The sequence below is a fragment of the Mycteria americana genome, chromosome 4 (assembly GCF_035582795.1).
Source record: "Mycteria americana isolate JAX WOST 10 ecotype Jacksonville Zoo and Gardens chromosome 4, USCA_MyAme_1.0, whole genome shotgun sequence".
NCBI lineage: Eukaryota > Metazoa > Chordata > Aves > Ciconiiformes > Ciconiidae > Mycteria > Mycteria americana.
Genome location: NC_134368.1, coordinates 27,087,226 through 27,109,988, shown reverse-complemented (window position 1 = coordinate 27,109,988; position 22,763 = coordinate 27,087,226). Strand labels below are relative to the sequence as shown.

The 22,763-nt window shown below is 40.0% G+C and overlaps 1 protein-coding gene across 1 annotated transcript in view; it reads right to left on the bottom strand.

Moving 5' to 3' along the window:
- Positions 1 to 6,251: 6,251 nt before the first annotated feature.
- UBE2K (ubiquitin conjugating enzyme E2 K) overlaps positions 6,252 to 22,763 on the bottom strand; it is a 44,201-nt gene continuing 27,689 nt past the window's right edge. Inside the window, exons 5-7 of the mRNA XM_075499958.1 lie at positions 13,840 to 13,939; positions 10,145 to 10,273; positions 6,252 to 9,792 (exon numbers count right to left, since the gene is read on the bottom strand). Coding sequence (XP_075356073.1) covers positions 9,718 to 9,792; positions 10,145 to 10,273; positions 13,840 to 13,939 — 304 coding nt within the window. The 3' untranslated portion in view covers positions 6,252 to 9,717. The remainder of the gene's footprint in view (positions 9,793 to 10,144; positions 10,274 to 13,839; positions 13,940 to 22,763) is intronic.

Genomic DNA, 22,763 nt, shown 5'->3' with positions numbered 1-22,763 from the left:
ATCCAGTAACAGCGTGTGGGAATAACGCAAGGCTTTTTTGTATAATCTCCTGCAACCTTCAGGCACCGACCCTGCCAATGCACTGACGCAGCAGATGTTACCGAAATCCTTCTAAGTAGGATAATGGAGGAAGCTTTGACCTACTTAAAAAAAAAATAATTAAAATATATTTATTTTATTACAGTTCAGGCTGGCAGCAGCTTCCCACATGTTCAAGTGGTTGTGCGCATGGCAGAAGCTTTTGGAGTAGCAGAGCGGGATGGCGGGACTCTGCTGTGGACCGGCAAGAGCGGCGCTGCAGGGATGTATAGTGCGTAGGTCCCAGGCTCAGCCTATGTGCAGCTGCATCTTGGTGGGCACTTGCCCCCCTGTCTGGGCTGCCAGGGTCTCAGGGCTTGTCTGGGCCCACAGTCCAACGCTGCCTGGCGTGGGGCTGGCCGGGGTCGTGGTGCTGGCCGGGACCTGTGGCCCGCTTCATCACCTTGCACGGAGGAAGAGCCCCGTGCCCCCTTCCCAAGTGACAGAGAAGCACCTAACCCCCACCCTGCACCTCTGTGTGTTTTTAAGAGCCTAAAGAGGCGAGTGCTTATTCCCTAAGCCACAGATCCTCTTAGCATGCACTCAGTGTTGCGGCCACCTGAATTGCCGGGTGCCTGGTTGAGACCCTGGTCCCAAACCTCCACCTGGTGCTGGGGGCAGAAGCCTGACCTGACCCACAGCAGAAATGCGAAGACCTGCCCCTTCCGTGGGAGCAGAGGGCTGGAAGGGGCCCCGGGAAACCTTTCCTGTTTCCAGGCCAAGCTTATTCCCGACCACTACCAGCCTGAGATCATGTCCCGTGTACGTGACCTGGCCACAGAGAAACACTCATCGCTGCATCCACCTGCTTGACTCATCATCCCCCGGGGCTGGCCGCAGGCTGCTGCTCCCTGAGGCTTTTCACGTGCCCATGGGGAGGTGGATGGGCACCACCAGTGCTGTGGCACCACTTCGTCCCCACCACCTCGCTCTGTCTCCTTATACGCTTTCTCCAAGCACGTTGGACAACTCTTTCCCATGTAACCATCAGGTATTAGATAGTTTGGCCATTCTAAGGGCACCTCCACCCCCAGAGCTACAATCACAGGCAGAGGGGCCTTCCTATTAAATTTAGTAGGACAGACTTGCCATCTTATTCAGATCTCAAGAGCTCAAGTGTATCTGTTATTTGGTCACTCTTCAGCCTTGAAATCCCGTAACAGCCCTGGTAATGTGTTCCTCCTCCAAAAGACCACTTACCCTGTTGTGCCCAAGCCCCTTCCCCCGCCACCCTCTGTCCAGGGAGCTGCACCGCACGCTGAGGACACTCCTTGCCTCTGCCGGGGGACCGAGGGAGGGTCCCTGCTCTTGCGGCTTCTCCTTGCACACGTTTTTCCTGAGGATGGTTTAGGAAGCTGCCCAAAGCAGTTGGCCAAGATGATATCAGAATGTCATTTGAGTCGGCATCATTGAGCTGCTTTCTTGCCAAAACATCATACCTTTAAGCCAAAACATCTTTTTTTTTCTTTTTTCTTTTTTTTTTTCTTACCCTTTCTGCCATCAAGAGAGCTTTGTCATTTCACAGCTACAGGAGGCCAGGAGGCGGCCCTTTTGCGTCTGTTTCTTTGCCTCTTTTGCAGAGACAGCGACAGACACAGACCCTCCGAGTCCCCGATGGCCTGGGCGGCCAGCCTGCGCCCCGGCTGCGTGCGGCCTCACCGGCGCCGAGCAGAGGGGCAGGACCACCTCCCTCCACCTGCTGGTGACGCTCCTCCTCCTGCAGCCCCGGACACTGTTTGCTGCCTTTGCCACAAGGGCAGGTTGGTGGCTCATGTTCAACTTGGTCCAGGTCCCCAGCCCCCAGGTCCTTTTCTGCCCAGCTGCTTTCCAGTTGCCCCAGCAGGTACTGGTGCCTGGGGTTGTTCCTCCCCAGGTGCAGGACTCTGCACTTCCCCTCACTGAACTCCTCCCAGGTGAGGACCATTCACAGGTGAGGAGAACAGCCCATGAACAATACAAAGAACAACTCTTTCCCTCTCTGTTCTTAAGAACTCCCCCCCCCCCCCCAGCATCATCTGACTAGGTGAACTTTTGGTAACTACTTTGTTCATACATGTCTGCTTCCAAATAGCTCTCTCTTCTGACAAGTATGGCCTTAGAGACAGTTCACTCCCGGCATTTTTGATGTGGTTCAGACCATTGAAGGACTTGAATGTGGAATGATGCTATAATGGGGAATGTGCATGCCAAGCAAAAGAGCCAGAACATCCCTCCCCCTTGCCCCCATCCCCGCAGGTCATTCGCCTCTGGGAAGATCACACACAGGATTCGTTTCTCACAGTTGCCTCTTTAACAGCAAAAGCCATAAATGTGGGAGGTTTTCATTCCATTTGAACTGACAGCTTCACATCCTCTAAACCACTTCCTACACCGATAAACCACTCACATCCAACACAGCTTCTTGCAGTGGTGTGGAGACATGTTGGCCACCACTTCCAGGAACACCTGGGACCCACTCCATGGCTGGAGGTTGTTCTTCAGCCTCGCGTTCAGGGAAATTCAAACCTGTGGCGATGACACAATTTCCAGTGCTCGCTCTTCGTTAAAAAAAAACGCTTATCTACCAGGCTATCCCTGCCTGCAGCATGAAACAGGACCAGACAGTTCTAGGTCTACTGTTTGAACCAAAATCCACCTCGGAGCATAATTGGCTCATCTTTTTTTGGGCTGTGACCAGCGAGGTGTTCCCGCTTCAAGGAAACCACCCTCATGCCTGACTCTGCACCCAGGCAGTGGGTCGATGTTTAAAATGGGGACAGCCAGCTTTGCCCCGAGACAGGCAAGGGCTGCTCCCACAATCCAGTAACATGGCTCAGCTGCGGGGAACTTCCCAAACCTCCCCAACAGGATCAGCAGGAGCCTTGACTACTCGCCGTCTATCATGGTCCTAAGCTGCCAGCTGTGAGAACAGTCATTTTGGGAAAGACGGAGGAAGGGAAGAGACCGGGGCAGGGAAAGCAAGGCGCGCACTGTGCACCGTCCCTCTTCCCCCCTGCTGTAGGGGCAGGGGGCCGCGAGCCCCTGCCCTGCACAACATTGCAAGCAAAGGCAGCTGTACGCCGAGGACAGGGGTTGCTAAAGGGTCTGGTGGCTCAGATAACATCAGCACAAAACACTTTCTCTCCCCCCTTCCCCCCAGCAACAGCATTCATTTTTTCCTCACCATCCGATTACCCTTTAATTTATGCCAGGCTGTCACAAACCCACCTAAAGACTTCATGTATTTCAACACAAAACAGCCACTAAATGAAGCAATGCAATTTATTTGACATTATACCAGGCACTGGTGCTCCAGATCCAGACCCAGACTTGACCTTAAAACAATTTAAAATCCTGGATTTGCTGTATTGGCAGTAGCAGTTACCTGCCTGAGAGCTAAGCGTGTCAGTATTACAGCTATGGAAACAGAAAATGAAGTACAGGAGGAGTCGAGCTAGTAAGCACTATTAGTCCATTTCAACTGTGCACTCACTTCCAGTTTTGGGGTGCTGGAAGAAATGGCAAGGCTGTTGGACAGCTTGGCAAGTATTTCAGTATAAAGCAGCTCTCAGTTACTCATGTCACAGTAGCGTCTAAGTACAAGAACAGGGAATATGTTTTGTTCGGTTGGGGTTTTTTAATTTTTCTAAACTAATGGGCAGGCTAAAAGCAGCAGCCCCCAGTGACAGCAGAGGAGCTGGGGAGTGCTCCCTCTCCCTCACCCTTTAATGAATGAGGTACCACAATACAACATAGCTCCTAATGATAGTAAATTTAAACAACAACAACCACCCGCCTTACACCCCTGTTTTAACACCGTAAAACCGTGCAGCGCTGTCACACTGGGAGAGCCGGCCCAGAAACCTGCAAAACCCGCCCAGGGACAAACACCCACCTGACAGTGGGACATAGAGCTGAAAGAGCATTACAACCAGCTTCACAGCAAACTCGCTGCTCATGGCTCCGGCTGGGCAGATGCTATCTTTCAAACTGCTTCACTCCACGAATGTTGACAAATGCCAAAACAGTAAATAGTAGATATTGGTGGCAAAGCAACCCATAATCATTTCTACTAGATTCCTCTACAGCTGAGAAACAGGGCAGTGCCCAGGCTGTCGCCTCCTGTGTAAGAGCCAACGGTAGTTTATACGAAGTATACGTAGTTCAAAATGCAAAGACGAGATGAACGTGAGCAGTGCTGGAAAATCCAAAGAAAACTTTTTCCTCTGTGAGCTACCAGCTTTGTTTCTTCAGACACAGCCTTTGAAAAGAGGCACGAGGTGTTGTACATGTACATATATTTCTTAGGCTATCACATGAGGCAGTCCTAGTTGAAATAACGCACACTTTCATTACACAGCTTGTATTCACACAATTTTCTTCTTCAAAAATTTTTAATGTGCATCATGAAAATTATCATCCCTTTCCCTCTCCTTACTGCCACAGAGGCAGTAGGCCCAGTAATTTCAGAACAATTTGAATTACCAGAAATAAAATGAAAACTGTTTTCAGGGAAACATGCATTTATTGTTAAGCATTCCCAGTGAAAATCAACATCTTTTAAAATGTGTGTTTATTTAAAAAATCATTTGTGTACAAAAGTGTTTGTGTAGTTTTTATTTTCAAGACAAAAAACACTGATGCTGCATTCCAGCCCACCCGCTCCTCCTGTACAGGAAGTCTGATGCTCAGGAACCAACCTCCTGCAATATTTTTTTATTGGTAATTTTATTTTTTTAATTAGAAAAGTCAGAATTTAGGATGGAAAAGGTAAGTGAAAAGCAGGGTTCTTCAACAGTTGACATCAGCATTCGTATGATGGCAGCCTCCTCCAGACACCACAACAGAGCACCAGCAGTTGCCGCAAATCGTAAAATGGACAAGTACAGCATTTTCACAGTACATTTCCTCATCTGTTGAGTCATATATCTTAACTTGCATTATCGATGAATGGCTCAGCACCATAAGCGATCGGCTAGCTATTTCGATGCCTACAAAGCAGGTAACAGCAGAGAAGGAACATCACATCACAGTACAGTGCAAATGATTTGCAAGAGTTTGTCCAGTGAGAACAAATCTGAAGTCGAGTTGCTACCTAGAGAGCACTGCAGCTGGAATAACCAAGCAAGAAGCAAAACGCGTTAACGACAGTTGGTCTTGTGAGTCTAATGATGGATCAGCTGATGACACTAACACTGCAAATGGGAAAAGCAAGCTACATGATTTACCGATGGGTTTGGAATAGATCAGAAAACTCTCAAGAAAGAAGCAATTGCCCCTTTGCCTAGCCATAGGAGAAAGCTGTGCCTGGAAAATGAGGATGGTAACAGTGAAAACAAAAGCTTTAGGCACCCAAAGAGCATCTTTACTTTCATGCTTTAGTTCTGCGATGCAACAGACGGTATGATGAAATGTGCTTTCGCTATCTATTGTTGAACCAATTGCTCATCAAAACCATACAAAACCAACCACCTGATCACAAATCAGTGGCCATGCTCATCGAGATGCTTCTCATCAACTCTACCAACAAAACATAGCAGGAGAGGACACCTCATCTTCTCGTTGTGTCTGCTCATTAGCAGACCATTAAGTAAAACTACCTTTCACTGCTAAATTATTTAACATTTCCCCCTTTGGGCAAGCCTCCAAGTCTAAGCTAGCTTTTGTTGGTATTTAGGAAGGAAATGAGGGACACACGCACAGTTAGGTTTCCCCTTGCACTGAAAATGGAACACTTCACCTTCACAGTATATGACCAATGCAGTAAACAAGAACTCTCGCTTGAAACTGTGTTTTGATTTCCCCCCCCTCCCCTTCTCCCTTCCCCAATTAAATAAGCAATCCATATGCTCTGAAGTGCCTAGTCTGATTCACAGCTGTTAAGCTTAAATTTGCATAGTTTAAATGTTTCTGTTACCCACACCATATAACACAGATTTGGCATTACAAGGTAAGCTTCTTTCTGGCTATTTAATTCCTCCTTTCAGACAACAACAAAAAAAAGATCTTATATTCCTTACGTCAGCGTTCCAATACTAATTTACTTGAAAAACAGTTAAATACAATGATAATTAAAAAAACCCCAAGACATATTCCTACACCATTAGTACCCAATTGCTCAGACAAATACTACCGAACCAATTATAGTCAAGGCCCCATGTACTCTGTGACAAGCTTTTTTAAAAAAAAAAAAATTTTAAAAAAAAAATTGACGTTTGGAATATGCAGAATGAATAGCACTAAGTGCCGCATCTTTCCAGAAGGATATGTTCCTAAGTTTTTGTCTCCGAAATGTACCAGTTTGTCATACTGAGAACACAGCTTGTTCACAGAAGCAACGGGAGGAAGCTGTGAATTTGGCGAGTGGGGGTGGGATACAGTCAGGGCTTTTGGCACTCACGGGAAAACGGAGGCTTTTGGCAACAGGAAAGGGCATTTCTCTACCTTTGAACAAAGCTGTACTTCACTCTTTGAGAGCCTGGACGAGATAGGAGTTTCTTGTTCCCCACCAACAAGACAAACAAGGGACAAACCACTTTGCTGGATGCATGTTAAAACGTTCAGCAGTGAAATCTGACTGATGGTCTGGCAAGCAGTTAGCGTCATTACCAATACCTTGTTTAGAAAAATGGGGCCATTTTAGACTTCAAAATTACTGTTTCAAGACGTCGTCTTACACGCTAGAGGAAGACAATGCAGGATTTATTTGTACTTAGAAAGCAACCATACCCATGTTTTATGTTCTTGGTGTAAGAAAGTGGTAAATGTGCAGCCGAGTCCGCAGCTGAAGTGGACTGCATGGCAACTCCACGTCTGTGAATGCACAGGGCCCTGAATATAGCGATGTTCAGTCATACAGAAAACAGAACTACTATTTTGTATGTACAAACTCACAATGATAAGCTGAACACTAACAGCAGAATTCCTAGGGCTCAGCCCCAGCTGCAGTTAAACTAACCTCATACAACATTATCCCTATATTCAACTCTGATAATTACCAAGAATACAAAAACATTCCTTATAAAGGACTCGCACGTCAAAATTCAGAGGGACTTCAGACCACAGATGTCTCCTTAATGCTGGGTCACGTTTCCTTCTGGGAAACGCTCACTTCGAGAAGCTTCCTCCTGCCAGCGCCTGAGCTAGCATCAAGATAGCAAGCTAGCATCATTTGCTACCAAGCACATGGACGGAGGGGCAAAACCCAGTATCCAACACCTATACATAAGGGGAAAGGGGAAGACAAGTGTTTTGCAGTAGAGAAGAAAATGAGGTAACTTCATGAGAGAAGTAAAACTTAACAGGGCACTGTTTCAGAGGTGACCACGCTCACCTAAGAACCATTTCCTCTTTTCTCCCCTTCCCCCTCTCCCTGGCTTCCCTTATGCCTTTGCACACCATTGGAAAAACCTGCTGTTCTTAGGAGACTAATCTTACCAAAAGACATGTTCAGAAGCCCGTAACTGAGAAGTTTATGTCCCCGACAATGATTTCCAAGTTCTTTCTTTTGATAAATAGCAGCGAAGAACAAGGGAAAGTAGTCAGCAATTTATAATTACCACCAGGGTAAAAAAAAAAAAAGTGTTGATGTAATCAAAAAGTTCTTAGCCTGTGTAACAGAAAAGACAGCAACTTGAGATTAACACAAGTGGCATTTTGCCATAGTTTCCTACCATCCCTGGTTTTCACCTAGCAAACCAGCTGAACAGTAGCAGCTTCTTGTTAAAAAAATAAATAAATAGAAGGAAAGACAAAATAACTCATTTCCTTTGGCATCATTGCAAATGATTTATACTAACTCAAGAAAACCCAAGAAAACTGATCACTGACTACACCTTAAAAAGCAGTTAAGTATAAAGACTAAGCAAATGCATTTAGTATTGCACTGATATGAGTTCAAAGTATTTACTGTCTGTGCCCTGAAATATTTTAAGTTTGGACACATCGGACACAGCAGTACAGGGAACATCCCTGAACTAGCTAGGTCTCTACAGCTCTATTTTCTGGTTCTGTTCCCCTACCACTATGCTCCAGATATTTAACAGATACAATAATGTTCCCGATTTCCTCTAGCATGATTTAGAAACAGACTGTCTATGAAGCGTGAAACTATTTCAACTTGTACTTCATAGCTCCAGAAAAAACCCAAACAGACATATACTTCCCCATCCCATTAATCCATGGTTTAGGAGAAGAAACAGTAATGGAAAAGATGACTTATACAGTACTCCATTATCCACAATCCCCACTCTCTAGTCTCAGGATTTCTCTGAACTTCCTTGTCAGATATATTCTCAAAAGTTAGCATCATATTCACAAAGACATTACAGCTCTCTTTAAATAGATGTACTAGTGTTTGAAGTTGCAAAACTAATAATTTTCAAGCTTTTGCACTCAAGATGAAATGTCATTTTAATACGAATAAAAAGACTGACCGTATGTACAAGCCAAGATAAGATTTCAGTTCTCGTTTATCAGAAACATCAATCCAAAAGAAAGCTAAATTGAGAACACACTTCTACTTCTATGTGCATTTGAAGTATGTACAGTAAACACACCAACACAGCCTCCATGTGTCAACCAGAGAAAAATGCAAGCAAGGATGAATTTTAAAGTACCTGGTAAGCAATCCTTAAATTGAAGCCCAAAATAAAGCTAGAAAACCGCTGCAAAATAACAGCTGATTGCATCATATCAAGTACTCAAAGAAAAATTCTTTTAATTCTCAGTATGCTAGAGAATCAGCTTTTTTCCTCCTTCAAACCCAGTGAAATCATATTATCCAGAAGGTACTGAAGAACATTTTACATCTATTTAAGACAAAAAAAAAAAAGGAAAGAAAACTAGCTCCATCTTTTTGTGCTATAGAGGCATACTCCTTACGAGACTGTGTAGAAAACATGATGGATGAAAATCATTACTGATAATTCAAAAATATATCTTTTTCAAGGGGAGCCTAGACTACTGTAAATGGCACACATAATACCCACAGATGATGAAACATAATCTAGTGAGGATTTTCAGCTGTGTGATGTAAGGGAGAGGAGAATCAGGTTTCCCTGTTTCTGAATAGGTCACCATTTGGAACTTTGGGTAAGTCTTGAAAGTCTTTCAGGAAAAAAGTTACAAAGAACATTCGAGTATTTCAATGGTGCTCTCTTCAGCGACCCTACCTAATATGTCTATTAAGTACAAGCATGCAAATATAGGTCAATCCACAGGCACATAAGATCCATGTTAAAAACAGTAAGATAGCTGTGATGAGTGGCACCAACAATTTTGATGACTAACACTCAAAAATGTTGCTTTCTGAATTACTAAATCAAAATCCTGAAGCAAGTTCCTGCTAGTCCTCGTCACACTGCTAAACACTAAAGTAGGCATGTTCTTCCCCCAATATTTTAGCTGAGCTCAAAGAATTTTTACAATATTTAGTAAGAAAAAAAAATTAAAGTATTTCCCCTTTTTAAATTTACACAGACGTTTAATTAGCTTTATTTACAGAGCGGTTTTTTCAGTCTCCAATAGTGCCTAGATAGCATCATCAGGCAAGAGTGCCAGTTTTAAAAGAGAATCTATATAGAATCCTAAAAATAACAGATGGTGATGCTCCTCCAGAAGGGGCAAGCTGGACTACTGAAGCAGCTCTCTCTACATGGCTCAGTTACTCAGAAGTAATTCTGTTGCAGTCTCTACATCCCATGATTTTGAAGACAAGGCCACTATTACTGCATTCTGCAATGAGAAAACAAAAGCAATAATATTTTCAGTGTGTGAATCTGCAGCTCTGAGAAGTGGAATGAAAAGTTCACAGATTAATCAGAACACGTTAGTTTACCATTTATTAAATCCTAACTAATAATGTATATAAAAATTGTTTCAAAAAATGCAGGGGTAGCTCACAAGATTTACTAATAACGTATTTTAAAACTCAGATTCTTAAAAACGGTTAGCAAAACAGAATGATTAGACCTACAAAAGGTCATGGAAGTAGCGAGTCTACTTTAGTATACTCATGACTCCCTGTATTTATACAAATATACTTGCCCTGCCCCTACTGAAAAATATTTAAGTTATGTATACTTACCCTATCAAAGCCCATAGCACAAAGGTTTTCTATTTTTTTGGTGTATTCTGGACTAGAAACCGGTGCTCCAGCATACACATGTGCCCAAAGTCGAGCTGTCTGTTTAAACATTTCTGGATTTTGTTTGTACTATACAAAAGAGAGAGGAGGGAGAAGGGGAGAGTTAAATCAACTCAGCAATCCAACCAAAAAGCAAGATGATACGGCAGATTCCAATCCATCATTCTTTCTACAATATCTTCAACAGCGCTTCACACTGATCACACCGCTATTTTTGAAATTAAATTTGGAGGCGAGGATTACACATAGAGTAAACCTATGCAAGCATTTGATTTAATGCGTTTGCCTTTAGGTTAAATTACGCACTATAGGTATTTTATGTGTACTATCAGGTACTGCTCTCAATTGCACTGATCAAAAGTAAAGTAGCTATATTTAGCACAGCTACTGCAAATTTATATTCAGTGTGGCAGAGCACAAATTATCCCTATGTTCACATCTCCTGAGTGTACATACTGCATACTACTCTGATGTATTTCTCTAATCACTTAAACATATGCCTGATTCTATACACTGCAAATAGGTCTGCAGTTTTTCAGTCAGGGCTGACATTTCACTACCAGGCTTCCTCCTGAGAGTAAGGATATTGATAGCGTATGTGACGAAGGGCTGAAAAACGGGTGAGCATGTGCAAAAAGCTAGGAAACTGCAACTCTTTTCATGCAAGCTATTATTTACCAGAAAAAAAAAAATCACGCTTATTTTGCGCCAATCTCGTCACTAACAAGTTTTCTAATAAACAACAGAATGGACCTTATCACAGAGAGTTTTCAGCCTGCGCCAAGAACTAAAAAGCTAAGAAAGTGGGTCATCTGTCATAAACTGTACTCAGAAAAGCAAGATGAGTTTCCTATTTTAGCAACTTTTGTATGTAATATCAAGCTCGAGGTTTTTGTATCTAAAAAAACCTCTTTCCCTTAATAATTACAGTTTAAAAAAAATGTAGGTATTCCCATCTTTAGATATATAATAAATTTTAGCACTAAATAATAAGACAAGATATTGGGAAATATATTATTCAAATATTTAGATGCATTTTAAGGACAGAAACATGGCTGATTATCATTCTAAGCATTTTATTCATACATGAAAACAATCATTAAATCTATAAAGCACTGTCAAAGTGAATACAATACTTTTTACTGCTGTACATTTCATTTTACCTCTCCCACAGCAACACGCACCAACTACACTGCATTGTGTGCTTTGTACACCTCCCGCTAATTCTGCTCCACATGAAGTAATTTGTATATTTACTATGTGATTATTAATGGCATTAAAACAAACACGGGAGACAAGCTATTGTTGGGAATAACTCACTGTGTTATAAATACAGTGGTCTGTAATAAATGTCTTTGGTTGTAACAACTAGAAAAGAGGAAGGACTAAGTTAAGCATCAGTAGCATCCTGAAGTACTATATTCTTCTGCTCTTAAGATATCTCCCCCCCCCTTTTTTTTTTTATATTTTTGAGAACACTGCCAAGCCTAGAAAGCAACTAGCTGAAGTGCAAAGGATTAGTCATAACTGCATAACTGCATTTTATTCAGAACTAGCTTTCCTATAGCGTTCTATAAATAAAATTCCTTTACCTAAGCATTCGTAAATAATCTAGCTTCTCACTGAATTGAGAAAAGTCTGAAGGCACCTTTTACTGATGTCTCTGTATCAGGAATCTGAGGCAATTAATGTTGCTGTACTTAAAAAACCAGCAACTAGCTGAGGTAGTTTTGACACCAGACAGCTGGTGTCTGAAAATACTGCCATTATTCAAACAGGAGTTCTCCCTGTGTTCTCCCTGGGATTCAGCTCAAGAACTTGTAGGACACTGCCATTTACCTGGACAGCTTAGTAGTCTAACACATAGTTTAGTAAATTAACATAATGAAAAATGAGTGTGGAGGATAACTAATTCCTTGTGAATTTTTGTTTTGGACCCCCCCACCCCTCCCCGAATGAAAAAAGACCCCACCACCAAATAAAACACATGAAGGAACTGGGTGTGTACTACCACATCTCTCCAAGACTTTGTATAGTTTTCATGCAGGTATTTGCAGGGAACAGGAGAAACCGAATCCTCCCTGCATCAGCCATGCCACAGTCCCACTGGACACATCCCCACAAGCACCTGAGAGGCATCCTACAAAATTGCTCTTCAGAATCTAGGAAGTTCCATGAAGTTTTTTGCCTGAGAAAAAACTCTTTCCAGCTCAAGTGCTTCTGCGAGACTGTCATGATTCCCACACAAAATTCTACCATCGGGGCCAGAATAGGAAACGCTATTCTTGTTCTTTGTAAAAAAGGAAAAAGTGGTTTTGTTTTAATAAAGAGAGAGTGACAGCAAGGGCGTGCATCCAGCAAGAAAAAACGGTGCAGGGACATGCCTGGTGGCCTTGCTGGCCTTTGCAATAATTCTCCCTGCATAGAGCAATTCAATCTGACAGAACTGTTCGGGGACATTTGTTCAGAGCAGACTTAGGGTATTGCAGAATCCCACAAGCAAGCCTTTTGTACTTACTGCTGAGTGTAGTAGTAGCACACAGCTCTCCCCCACCCAGTGATGCACTGGGCTACCTCTGATCTCCATGTTTCCCTTCAAACCCTGACAGGTTTGATAAACTGCTAATCTATCATCCTACACAGATTTTGAAAGGGAAGGAATGCACCCTTTGTCACCTTATCCTCGAGGGTCCTGACTTACAGGAGATATAGATGAGATTGATACTGGAAGAACCTTCTGCTTGGTTTGTTCTTTTGCTACTGAAACACTCACTTTCTACCAGTCAGTGAGGAAGCCAGGCCTTCTCTCTCTCTCTCCCTCCCCAGAGTAAAAAGGAAAACAGCATGCACATACTTGGGACTTTGTTGAAAATTGTCAGACTATCAAGTTATGGAATGACTGTTCATATCTTTCATCAACACTTTAAATAGAACCTGGTATGGCAGGTCCTGGTATGGCATAAGATCCAATTGACATTTTATTATTATCACTTTTTATAAGTTATTGCTGCTGTCTGAAAAGTAATAAACTCCGTTGATTATAGAATTCTACTGATACCAATTCAACCAGTGACTAAAATAGTTATCCCAAGTACTTGCAAAGGTAAAATACACAGGATGCTTCATTCAGGTAAGTTGCTCCTCAGGATTAAATGCAACAGTAATTCATCTAAAGTCACTATTCATAAAATTTTGACATTAAACAAACACAATGCTCAACAATATTCATATTAATCTGGAAAAGGTGCTACATACCAAGCCAAATTCAATGAACACCATCAAGTTAAAACTCATTTTAAACCAATACAACATTGCTTTTCTTATACTAGAAGCCTTAGATTTTAAAAGGCAAGTTATACTGGAACTCATTTTGCTATGCTGTTACCTCCTGACATTTCTGACAAGCTAAATAAGGAACAAAACTAACAAAATAAACCTCCTGACACTGTAAAATAACTGCTACTTACTCTGGGATCCAAAGAGTAAAGAGCACAAAACACCATAGTAACTCACACTTACTGAAAGGCAATTTTCCAATACTTTAAAATCTTTATCTCCCCCAAGGTTTGGGACCTAATCTGAGTTAGCAAAGGTTACAAAAGTGTTACAAATTCACAGTCAACTGAGTATCTTACCTGGTTTGCCACTACTGCATCTTGTGGATCATCTGGTTCTGCAGCTGCCAACAATGCTTGCAGTGATAACAACACTGTTCTTAGAGTCATTGCTGCTGCCCTAAAGTTAAAAATTTGAAAATTACTTTACCAAATCCCATGCCTGAACTCACCTTTGCTGCTGTATTAGTGTCATAGAAGATATATGAGTACACATACAGATTGTAAGTCTAAGAATCATAATTTTAAACTGCTGCAGCTTATAGGTATTAGAATACCATTCTATACATATATTTAAATAGGGTTGTAAATGTGGACTTTCTTATTAACAATGCTTTCTTAAGCTTTTGGAAAACAGTCCTTGACCTACACATTTGACTGTGACCACTTAACAGAATTGATTTCATCTGGGGGAAAAAAAAACAGTACCAATTTGAAGTTTTTATCATTCTTCCTTACTACTGGTAACAGCACCTTGCGTAAGGTCTAGGTACTGAACTGGTAGCCCATGTGTGCTCCCTCTGCTGGCACTCTTCATAGCAAAATAGCATATACAGAAATAATGACCTGTATTTTAAATACTTGTAACAGATAAGGAATTTTATACATTAGATATCTTTTGCACTGCATCAGTTTTAATATGCCATTTTTCAATAAAATTTAACAGTTTACATAGTGAATTACTACTATAATAATAAAAAGGTTTGGCTATTACAGAATGTGCAATTGAAAATACTATCTTAGCTTCCTTTCATTTCAACCTGACGTGACTGTCAGAAGCAGGAAAACATTCTGTAGTCATAATGGTGCTGTAAAGTCACTTTTGCCCCTGTGAAAGAACCCTGTTGAAGGTAGCATAGTTCTGGAGTCAGAACTTCTAAGGTTCTAAGTTCTCATCATTTATCTTCATCTCAAAGTATATTTAGAATAAGAGACTTCAATAATTTAGTAAGGGAAAACCAAGTATGTCCATAGAAGTCAAAAAACACTCAAAAAAGTAAAAGTATGAAATTGTTACACACTGTAAATCTGGAAAGTGTAACATTTTAAATATACAGTTTAATTAGATTTTGATCATGAATACCATCTCTGATCTACTGTTTCAGCTGGCACACACTGGAAACGAAATAAGGACCCCACAGAACCTGTGAAAGTTCAGTATTTCAGCTGATTTGATAAGTAGACTCTTAATTGTTGTGGCGAAGGCACAGACAGATGTTCAAGCCAATACATAAAACTGCTTACTCTCCTTAAGTACTAGTAGAAAGGTAACTGGGGAAAAATGTGACATCCAAGATTTGAGCAAAATGGTTATGGCACATGAAATGCCAGAGGAAAGTTGTGAAAAACGGGCATCCAATTTTTTTTTTTTTTTTTTTTTTTTTACAGACAAACCATTCAATTTTCAGTCAACAGGAAAGTTTCTTCTTTTCAGAAGACTGAAAGTGCAGAGAGCGGGTGGGGAAAAGTGTGACCTGATGGTCCAGATACAAACGAAAATCTGCAAATCTGTTTCCAGTCTCACATGTCAGAAATTTATGTATTGGCTAGATTACCTCAATACAGTGCCTTGGTACTGGAAGAGTATACCGATGAACAGATAACAGATGCTGGTAAAATGTCGGAGGTACATTTGTGACACCCAAGTATTATATTCCTAGATGCTTACATTTACAGCTTTCCTGCTATGTCACTAACCATTCAAATATGCCATTCTTCCCTAATTGTTTCTAATTCTAGAAGATTTTTCCTAGAAACTTACTTTTTTTTGTAGCTTGATAATCATCACTGAGCTTTCACAGTGCAGTGTTCTACATCAAAACGCAAGTGAGAAACATCCCAAGTGACAGAGATTTTAATTAGCACATATTGTCTCATTCCAACTGCCACATCAGCTTGAAGTACCTCAAGCTGAACTTTGCAGACTTAAATCTTAAAAAAACCGTCGTGCTTTTAGATCTGAATTCTGACAAATCACAAAACCTTCACAACATATAATTCTCCTTTTCCAAACCTATTCCTTAGTAACTAATTTTTTTTTTCAGAATTTCAGATTATCTTCCAGTTAAATTTAAGTATTTCAAGTTCCAAGGTGAATGCTTCTTCCAAGCCAAAGAATGTGTCTTTAAATTACAAACAAAGCTGGGGACTAACTAGTAAGATTATATTAAATCAGATAAAGAACACCTAGTTACTGAAATGTATCCTTGGTTGTGTGATGAGAGCCTAGCTAACATAGCAAACTCAAGAGTACAAAGCATCTTGTTTTTCCACACCTAAAATCACACACACAAAAGCCTCAGTGAAGGAACATAGAAATATTTTTGCTTTACATGTGCCTATGCTATTTTACTCTTATAATTTTCTATTCTTTGTGATCTCTGCTGGTTTATACTGTCTTGAAATTAATCTATTTAAGGTATGCATTGATGACATAATTCACAGTGGTATCTGCTAGTATTAATGTAATGTAACATGTTTACTATTCCGGCATTCAGGTGTCACGGAATGCTAAGTCTTTCAGGCCTTACTATGCTTGAATGGATTTAATCATTTTTATTTTTATACAGTGAATTTCAGGAACTACCACATCCACCACATGCGCTATAAAACCTAAAGTCTTTTTTCCCAGTTAAGTAATTTTATTACGCTATTTAGTGTAGTTTTAAAGATAGACTTACGATGAAATATCTATCAACTGTAACTGATACTGTAGTTACTTTCACCAAATAAAGCTGTTTTGCACTTTCCTTTACAGACATCCTTCTGCTTTAGAGACATCTGAAAATACTGCCATTATTTAAAGTAGAGAAGATGACACAAAAGGGGTCACAGCCACTTGTGCCACTTTTACATGTAATTTACTTCCATTTACACTGTTCCTTCTAGGAGTGGAAAATATACCTTGGGGAGCAGGAGGCATTACTCAGGACCAAAGGTGCCATGGACACCTAAAACAAGTTCTGCGCTGGCTCCAGACATCTCTGGCTTTCAAGACTGCTAGGCCCTTTCAGTCCCTGTTCATCTGTTACATTTGTAGATTTTTATATAAAGCATACTGGGACTTGAACTTCTGTTCTGACGTTCCAATTTCAAAATGAGTAATAAAAATAAATACCTCATCCATTTGGATATACAGATGGCTATATGCTCAGAGAACTCAAACTCTAAAATAATAAGTTTATAGACAAGACTAGTTTAGCTACATATGTAAAAAGGTTTAAAAATGTAGTTTACAACTTATTTTCAAGTCTCATCTCTCAAAATGGCTTTCACATCTCGTGCATAAGACGACAAGTCTTCATTGGACAAACACGTTTAAAGAAGTATCCTTAAATCACAAAAGAAAACCTGTTACAGCTTCAGCTGCTGTTTGTATTAAAAAAAGTTTGTAAATTAAAGTTTGTATTGTGATTAATGGTAAAGAAAATCTGACATATTTCATGTAACTATTGTATACCTATGTAACATTTTCTACCTTTAGGACACCAATTAGCTTTCCTGAGAAAAGAAAGTAAAAAAAAGTCTTGTTATTTTCTACGTAGCTTAGTCTTAATTTTTCAAACATAAATTAAGATTCCCAGAAAAAAACGGAGGGACAGCTAAAAATAGATTCTCATTTCCCCTAAGTACCTTAAAAAGCTCTTCTTCCTTCCCGTTACCTTCTTTTGGGAGAATAAAGTGAATGGAAATGACCATCCAGAACTACATTTACAGACACTAGTAAGGCAGGACCTGTTCCTCATCAGCAAAGAGCAAAAACAATTCTCACCATCAGTTCTGGAGGAAAATCTATGCTGATAATGGCACAAAACTAAAAAACCCACCACAAACACCCCACACAACATCCCCACAAGCTAGAGAAGAATATGCTGCAAAAAAGTTGTGTTTTCCTTAAAATGAACTTCCAGTGGAAAGATACATGTCCTCTGCATTTTCCAGTGCTCCTCAAGGGTTTATTTTTCCAGAATAGAATCCTGAAAAAAAAAAATATTTCCAACTCTTCTTATATTTGAAGTTTATTTCTAGCTGTGGATTTATGCACAACATCTCACGGAGTTCAAGCAATTCCCTTTGGTAACTCAAGCTAGCTGCATGCTCGGATTTTAGGTTTTTTCTCTCCTCCTTGCCAAAGGCAAGGTTTTGTATCACTCCTGACAGACTTCTGTCTAACCTGTTCTTAACTGGAGCCTCACAAGTTTCTTGGAAAATCTATTTCAATGCTTCATCATGCTTGATAATTCTGCTTGCTAAAATGGCTTTCCAATCTTTCATTATAGGTTGTATTTGCTTAGACCATCATTCTCGTTACTTTACTCTGGATTTTTCCTACGGTTCCCATCTTTCTCGGAATACAACGCTCAAAGTGGGTACACTACTCCAATGGAAGCCTGGCCAATCATAAATAAAAAGTAGGCGGCTTATATCATGAGTTTTGCAGGTAAAACTTCCTACATCCCAGCATCCTATTCACCTTGCACATGACATTACACTGCCTTTGTCCCATGACATTACTGGCTCCTGTTTTCTCCTAAACTTTACAATAACCCTTGACTCCCACCCCCATCCCAAAATACTGCTTAGCCACTATGCAGGCTTGCAAGTTTGACATCTATAAAATGGGAGGAAAGGCCAGTAACATCTACCAGTGAGCTGCAGAGAGCTCACTACAGGGAAGCACTGTCCCTCTGAGAACTTCAAACTAAAAGCGTCCACTCTGGACATCCTAACCAAAACCCAGGCTTTCTATTGGCATTGCATTTGTTAAACAGCAAGGGAAAACTGGAGTGAATCAGAACAAAGAAAGCTGATATATATTTTATTCACTTACACTTTATTTTTGGTAGTATCTTGGGGCATTTCCATTAAAAAAAGAACACCCCTAGTTTGTGTGAATATAGTGAGAATATTAAAAAGCACAGCAAGCCAGCTGTGCCCATCATGCCTGAGGTAAGAAACCTCTTACCTTTCGATGAGCTGAAAGAGTCCTAAGAGGATTATGAAATGCTGCCAGTTTTTCTTTTTCTTCATTTTTAAAGGCTAAGTAATTTTCCATTTAGGAAGTTTTTACTTATGTTCTGTACATTCCTCTCTGGACACAATCTCTCTAGTTATTCTGAGAGGTAACCCAGCAGAACAATGGGAACAGCTGCAGCCAGCAGATTGCCGCTCCACTCTGTCAACCAAACATGGCTACTGGGAATAATTTATTTATTTATTTATTTTTAAAAATAATCTGCAATATTTATTCCATTTGTGAAATAACTAAGCTTGTTAATCCAAGAGAAAAGCTCTGGGAACTTGTACCAAGGGCTTATGGAATCTGGAAGGAGGGAGGAAATGAATAAGGCCTTTGAGTGGAAGCCTGTTCTATAGTCACTATTTACAGGAGAAATACAAGACTGGGCACCCATTAGGGAAAGAAAAAAAAAAAAAAAAGAGAATAATAGAATAGCTTTGACATAGTGCAGGGGGGGAAGACAGCCTGCTTGCTGAAGAGGTCCCTCAAACAATGTTAATATTCTCTGCGTTCTTCTCAAAGCTTTAAAGAGGCTCAGTGCTCCTCAAACACCCTGAACAAAACCCAGCAGTTTTAGATGCCCAAGACGACAATTACTACAAGCTGGCTGTTGCTTATGTATCTATTAAAATTGTATTATCTCTTATAATAATGATTTCTGCATCTCAACTAAAACGGAAGCGTGAATCCTCCAGTACAGCCACTATGAAAAAATTATTATTATTCATTTTTATTTCAACTGTCAAAACCACAACAGCCAAGAGTTTTTGTAGCCATACACACAGCCACAACATATTTGCTTGATAATCACTGCTCAAGGGATTTATGCAGAACAGCTTTCAAGTAATTTAGTTCTCAGGTTTCACTGAACAATATTAGATACATTTTATAGTTAAGAATAAAATTTTGAGATAGAATACTAACCTGGAAGATAAATATAGGCTACAGTAAGTGAAACCACATAACAAAAGTCATATCAGATCAGCACAAACAGTATCCCTTCTACAAAATCATATCCCTATTGTAATTCTACCAGCAAACAGTAGCTGTTTTGCAAACAAACTGGCATAACAGGTATTTACAAATCTAAACATGATGAAAATCCACAGCTGCAAAGAATTTCAGCATCAAGCACATACTGTGGAGAAAGAATTTCATTAAACTCATTAAAAAATCATTTAAAGACATTACTTTGCAAACTGACAAAACCTCCTGCCAATATGCAGAACTCTCTCAACTATGCTTATTAGAATAGAAAAATCATTATCATGGGATGAGTAGGGAAGAGACTTTTTTTAACTATACAAACACATTAAAATCTTTGTATTTGTAGTCACCATATATAAATGAGTATTTTATCAGTTTATTAACTCTTTAAGGAACCCTGCTAAGTCCTATAGGCCCAAATTCTGTCCTTCAACTCCCACTGACCTCACTGAAAAACACAGATATGCATTGGAATTTGAGACTTACATTTAAACACAGCAACAAGAGCAGCATTATTCAGTTAAGAGCATTACAAGTCAATGAAGTGGCACTTCAGGAACAGAGCTCGTTACTAAAAGATTTGACAAGAGAGACTATGGAACTAAATATATTTTCTAGAACATAGCCATTAGAATATTTCAGAATTGCATTTGTCCCATTTACCTTTGAATACCTAGTGAAATCCATTAAATATTAAATTATCAAGGTTGGGGGGTGTTGCTTGGGTTTGTTTGCTTGCTTTCTAATGAAGCTATTGTTTTATGAAAACCGTTGTTCAACCTACAGATGCAGAAAAAACTTAAACATGGTGACGGGCATTTCTCGGTTTAAAATAGCTAAAACAGCATATACCGAAGAACAATAAACAACTTGTTTAAACAATATTAACCATTCATATGGCTTAGGAAGTTTTAGGAAGCTACTCGGAAAAAAAGTCTTATCTATCACAATACTGAAATCCTTCAAAAGAGAAAGGATGGAGGTAGCCACAACAGTTTCCTCTCTCCAAAGGACCAGAGGCTTTGACAAGCACTTCGACAATGCCCAGGCGATTTTCATTTGCCATTCTATGATTAAAAAACAAACTAAACTTACAAAGAGCACCACTGGAAAAATGAAGGGATCACTACATTAAGAATAATTTGAAAAGGGATTATAGTATATAGGAAGCCTCCCTCCCGTCACCACGAAATTGTGTGAAATTCTTTCCTTAGTGCTTCCAAATGAAGACAGTGTTTAATAGGAAGAGTTTAACAGTATAAGTGGCATAATATCGATGCTCCCTGTGTCAGCTAGTTTAAATACGCAGAAGGCGTATATATGCAGAAGTTCTTGTTCCAATAATCCTATTTTGTATACATCTTGGCGAAGAAAGGTATTATGGTTTGGTGGTTTTTTTTCCGTCAAGCAGAACTGAGACACAGATTAAGTTATCTGTGCAAGACCTAACTTTCAAAGATTACAAGAACACAAGTCAAATCTCCTCTCCTGTTCTTCCTTTCCAAGTCTCAATGGTTTTGACAAAAAAAAAAAAAAAAAGTTAAGTTGAAGCTCATGATTTCTTTAGGTCTTTGTTGCCTTTTGGTATTTTATATTTTTTAGCTTGATCAGCCACTGAAAAGACCAGAAACTTTCATCTTAAAGCTATTAACTGCTTCACTCTTAAAGCAGCAGTTTTGGGATAAGACTGAATTTTGCGAGACTGTTTCAAGTCACAATGTTTGGCAATGCTCAAAGACAACAGAAGACCTGTTCCAGGGCTGGAAACCAAAATGTGGTCTCCTGAATCCCAGTCCATTGCTACAGAAGCAAGATCATCCATCCTTCTCCACAGAAAACACTAATTAGGGAATATATTAAAGTAATATGAAGATAACAAGAAAATGTTTTTAAAAAGCTGTTAAATTACTTTGGTTTTAATTCAGAATATGATAAATAAGCATGACTTCTGCTAGGGACTGTCTTTCCTCAAAGTTTCTAGGGGAAAATGCTAGATAAGTGTCGTTTGAGAAACATGATGTTTAGGGGCTTCAGTATGGAAAGATTAGCCTTGAAGATACTTGTTAAAAGTCACAGATTTTGACACTGAGTAAAGCAACTAGACAGTGCATAAAGGAATCCCAAAAGACTGAAGAAAAAACAACACACTCTGAGCTTAAAAACTTTGGATAAATTCTTCCCGGAAGAGTATTAATGACACTGGGATGCAGTTCCATGTTAAGCACCTTTGCTGCTAGAAATAAAGAATTTTTGCCTTCCCATATCCTCTCTACTTAAACCTTGTCGTGAGTGAAATAAGCCTACCTAGGAGAGCAGGTTTATGTGCTCTAGTTCAAATCAGTGAAGTGATCCCCATTAAAAGCACCCTCCAAAATCTGTTTTGCCAAAAACCCCAAACAACCCAAAATAATAAAAAAAAAAATCCCAACACACAAACCAACCAGCCAACCTCATGCCTATTCTCTAATCTGGTTTAGAGTACGATCTCTCAGGAAACTGTACTTGCACAGTTAAAGAGTCATTAATCTCCAGTATAACTGTAGGGTGGTATGAGTAACTCGATGCAGGTACAAAAGTGCATTGGCTTTACTGATAGAAAAATTATACCATGTACCATGGCATCTATGTTGAAAGATTCTACTGCCCGAAAGAACATCAAGTGCTCCAAGACTGTAAGAAAAAACATGCAGTTCCAGAATAAAAAAAAGACAACAGCTTATGATTATTATGATTTCTTTTTAGTAATTTACACTATCCTGTGCCACATGATTTGCATCATCTTCTCGCTCTGTAAAAGATGAATACACTGGATGTGTCACCTGCAAGACCTCAACTCAAGCTTTCTGCTCTAGAGCTTTTCTTACAAATCCAACTGATGTCTGCTTGGCCAAAAGCAGTCTTGATGAAGTTGTGGAATTTACAAGCATTTGAAGCTTGT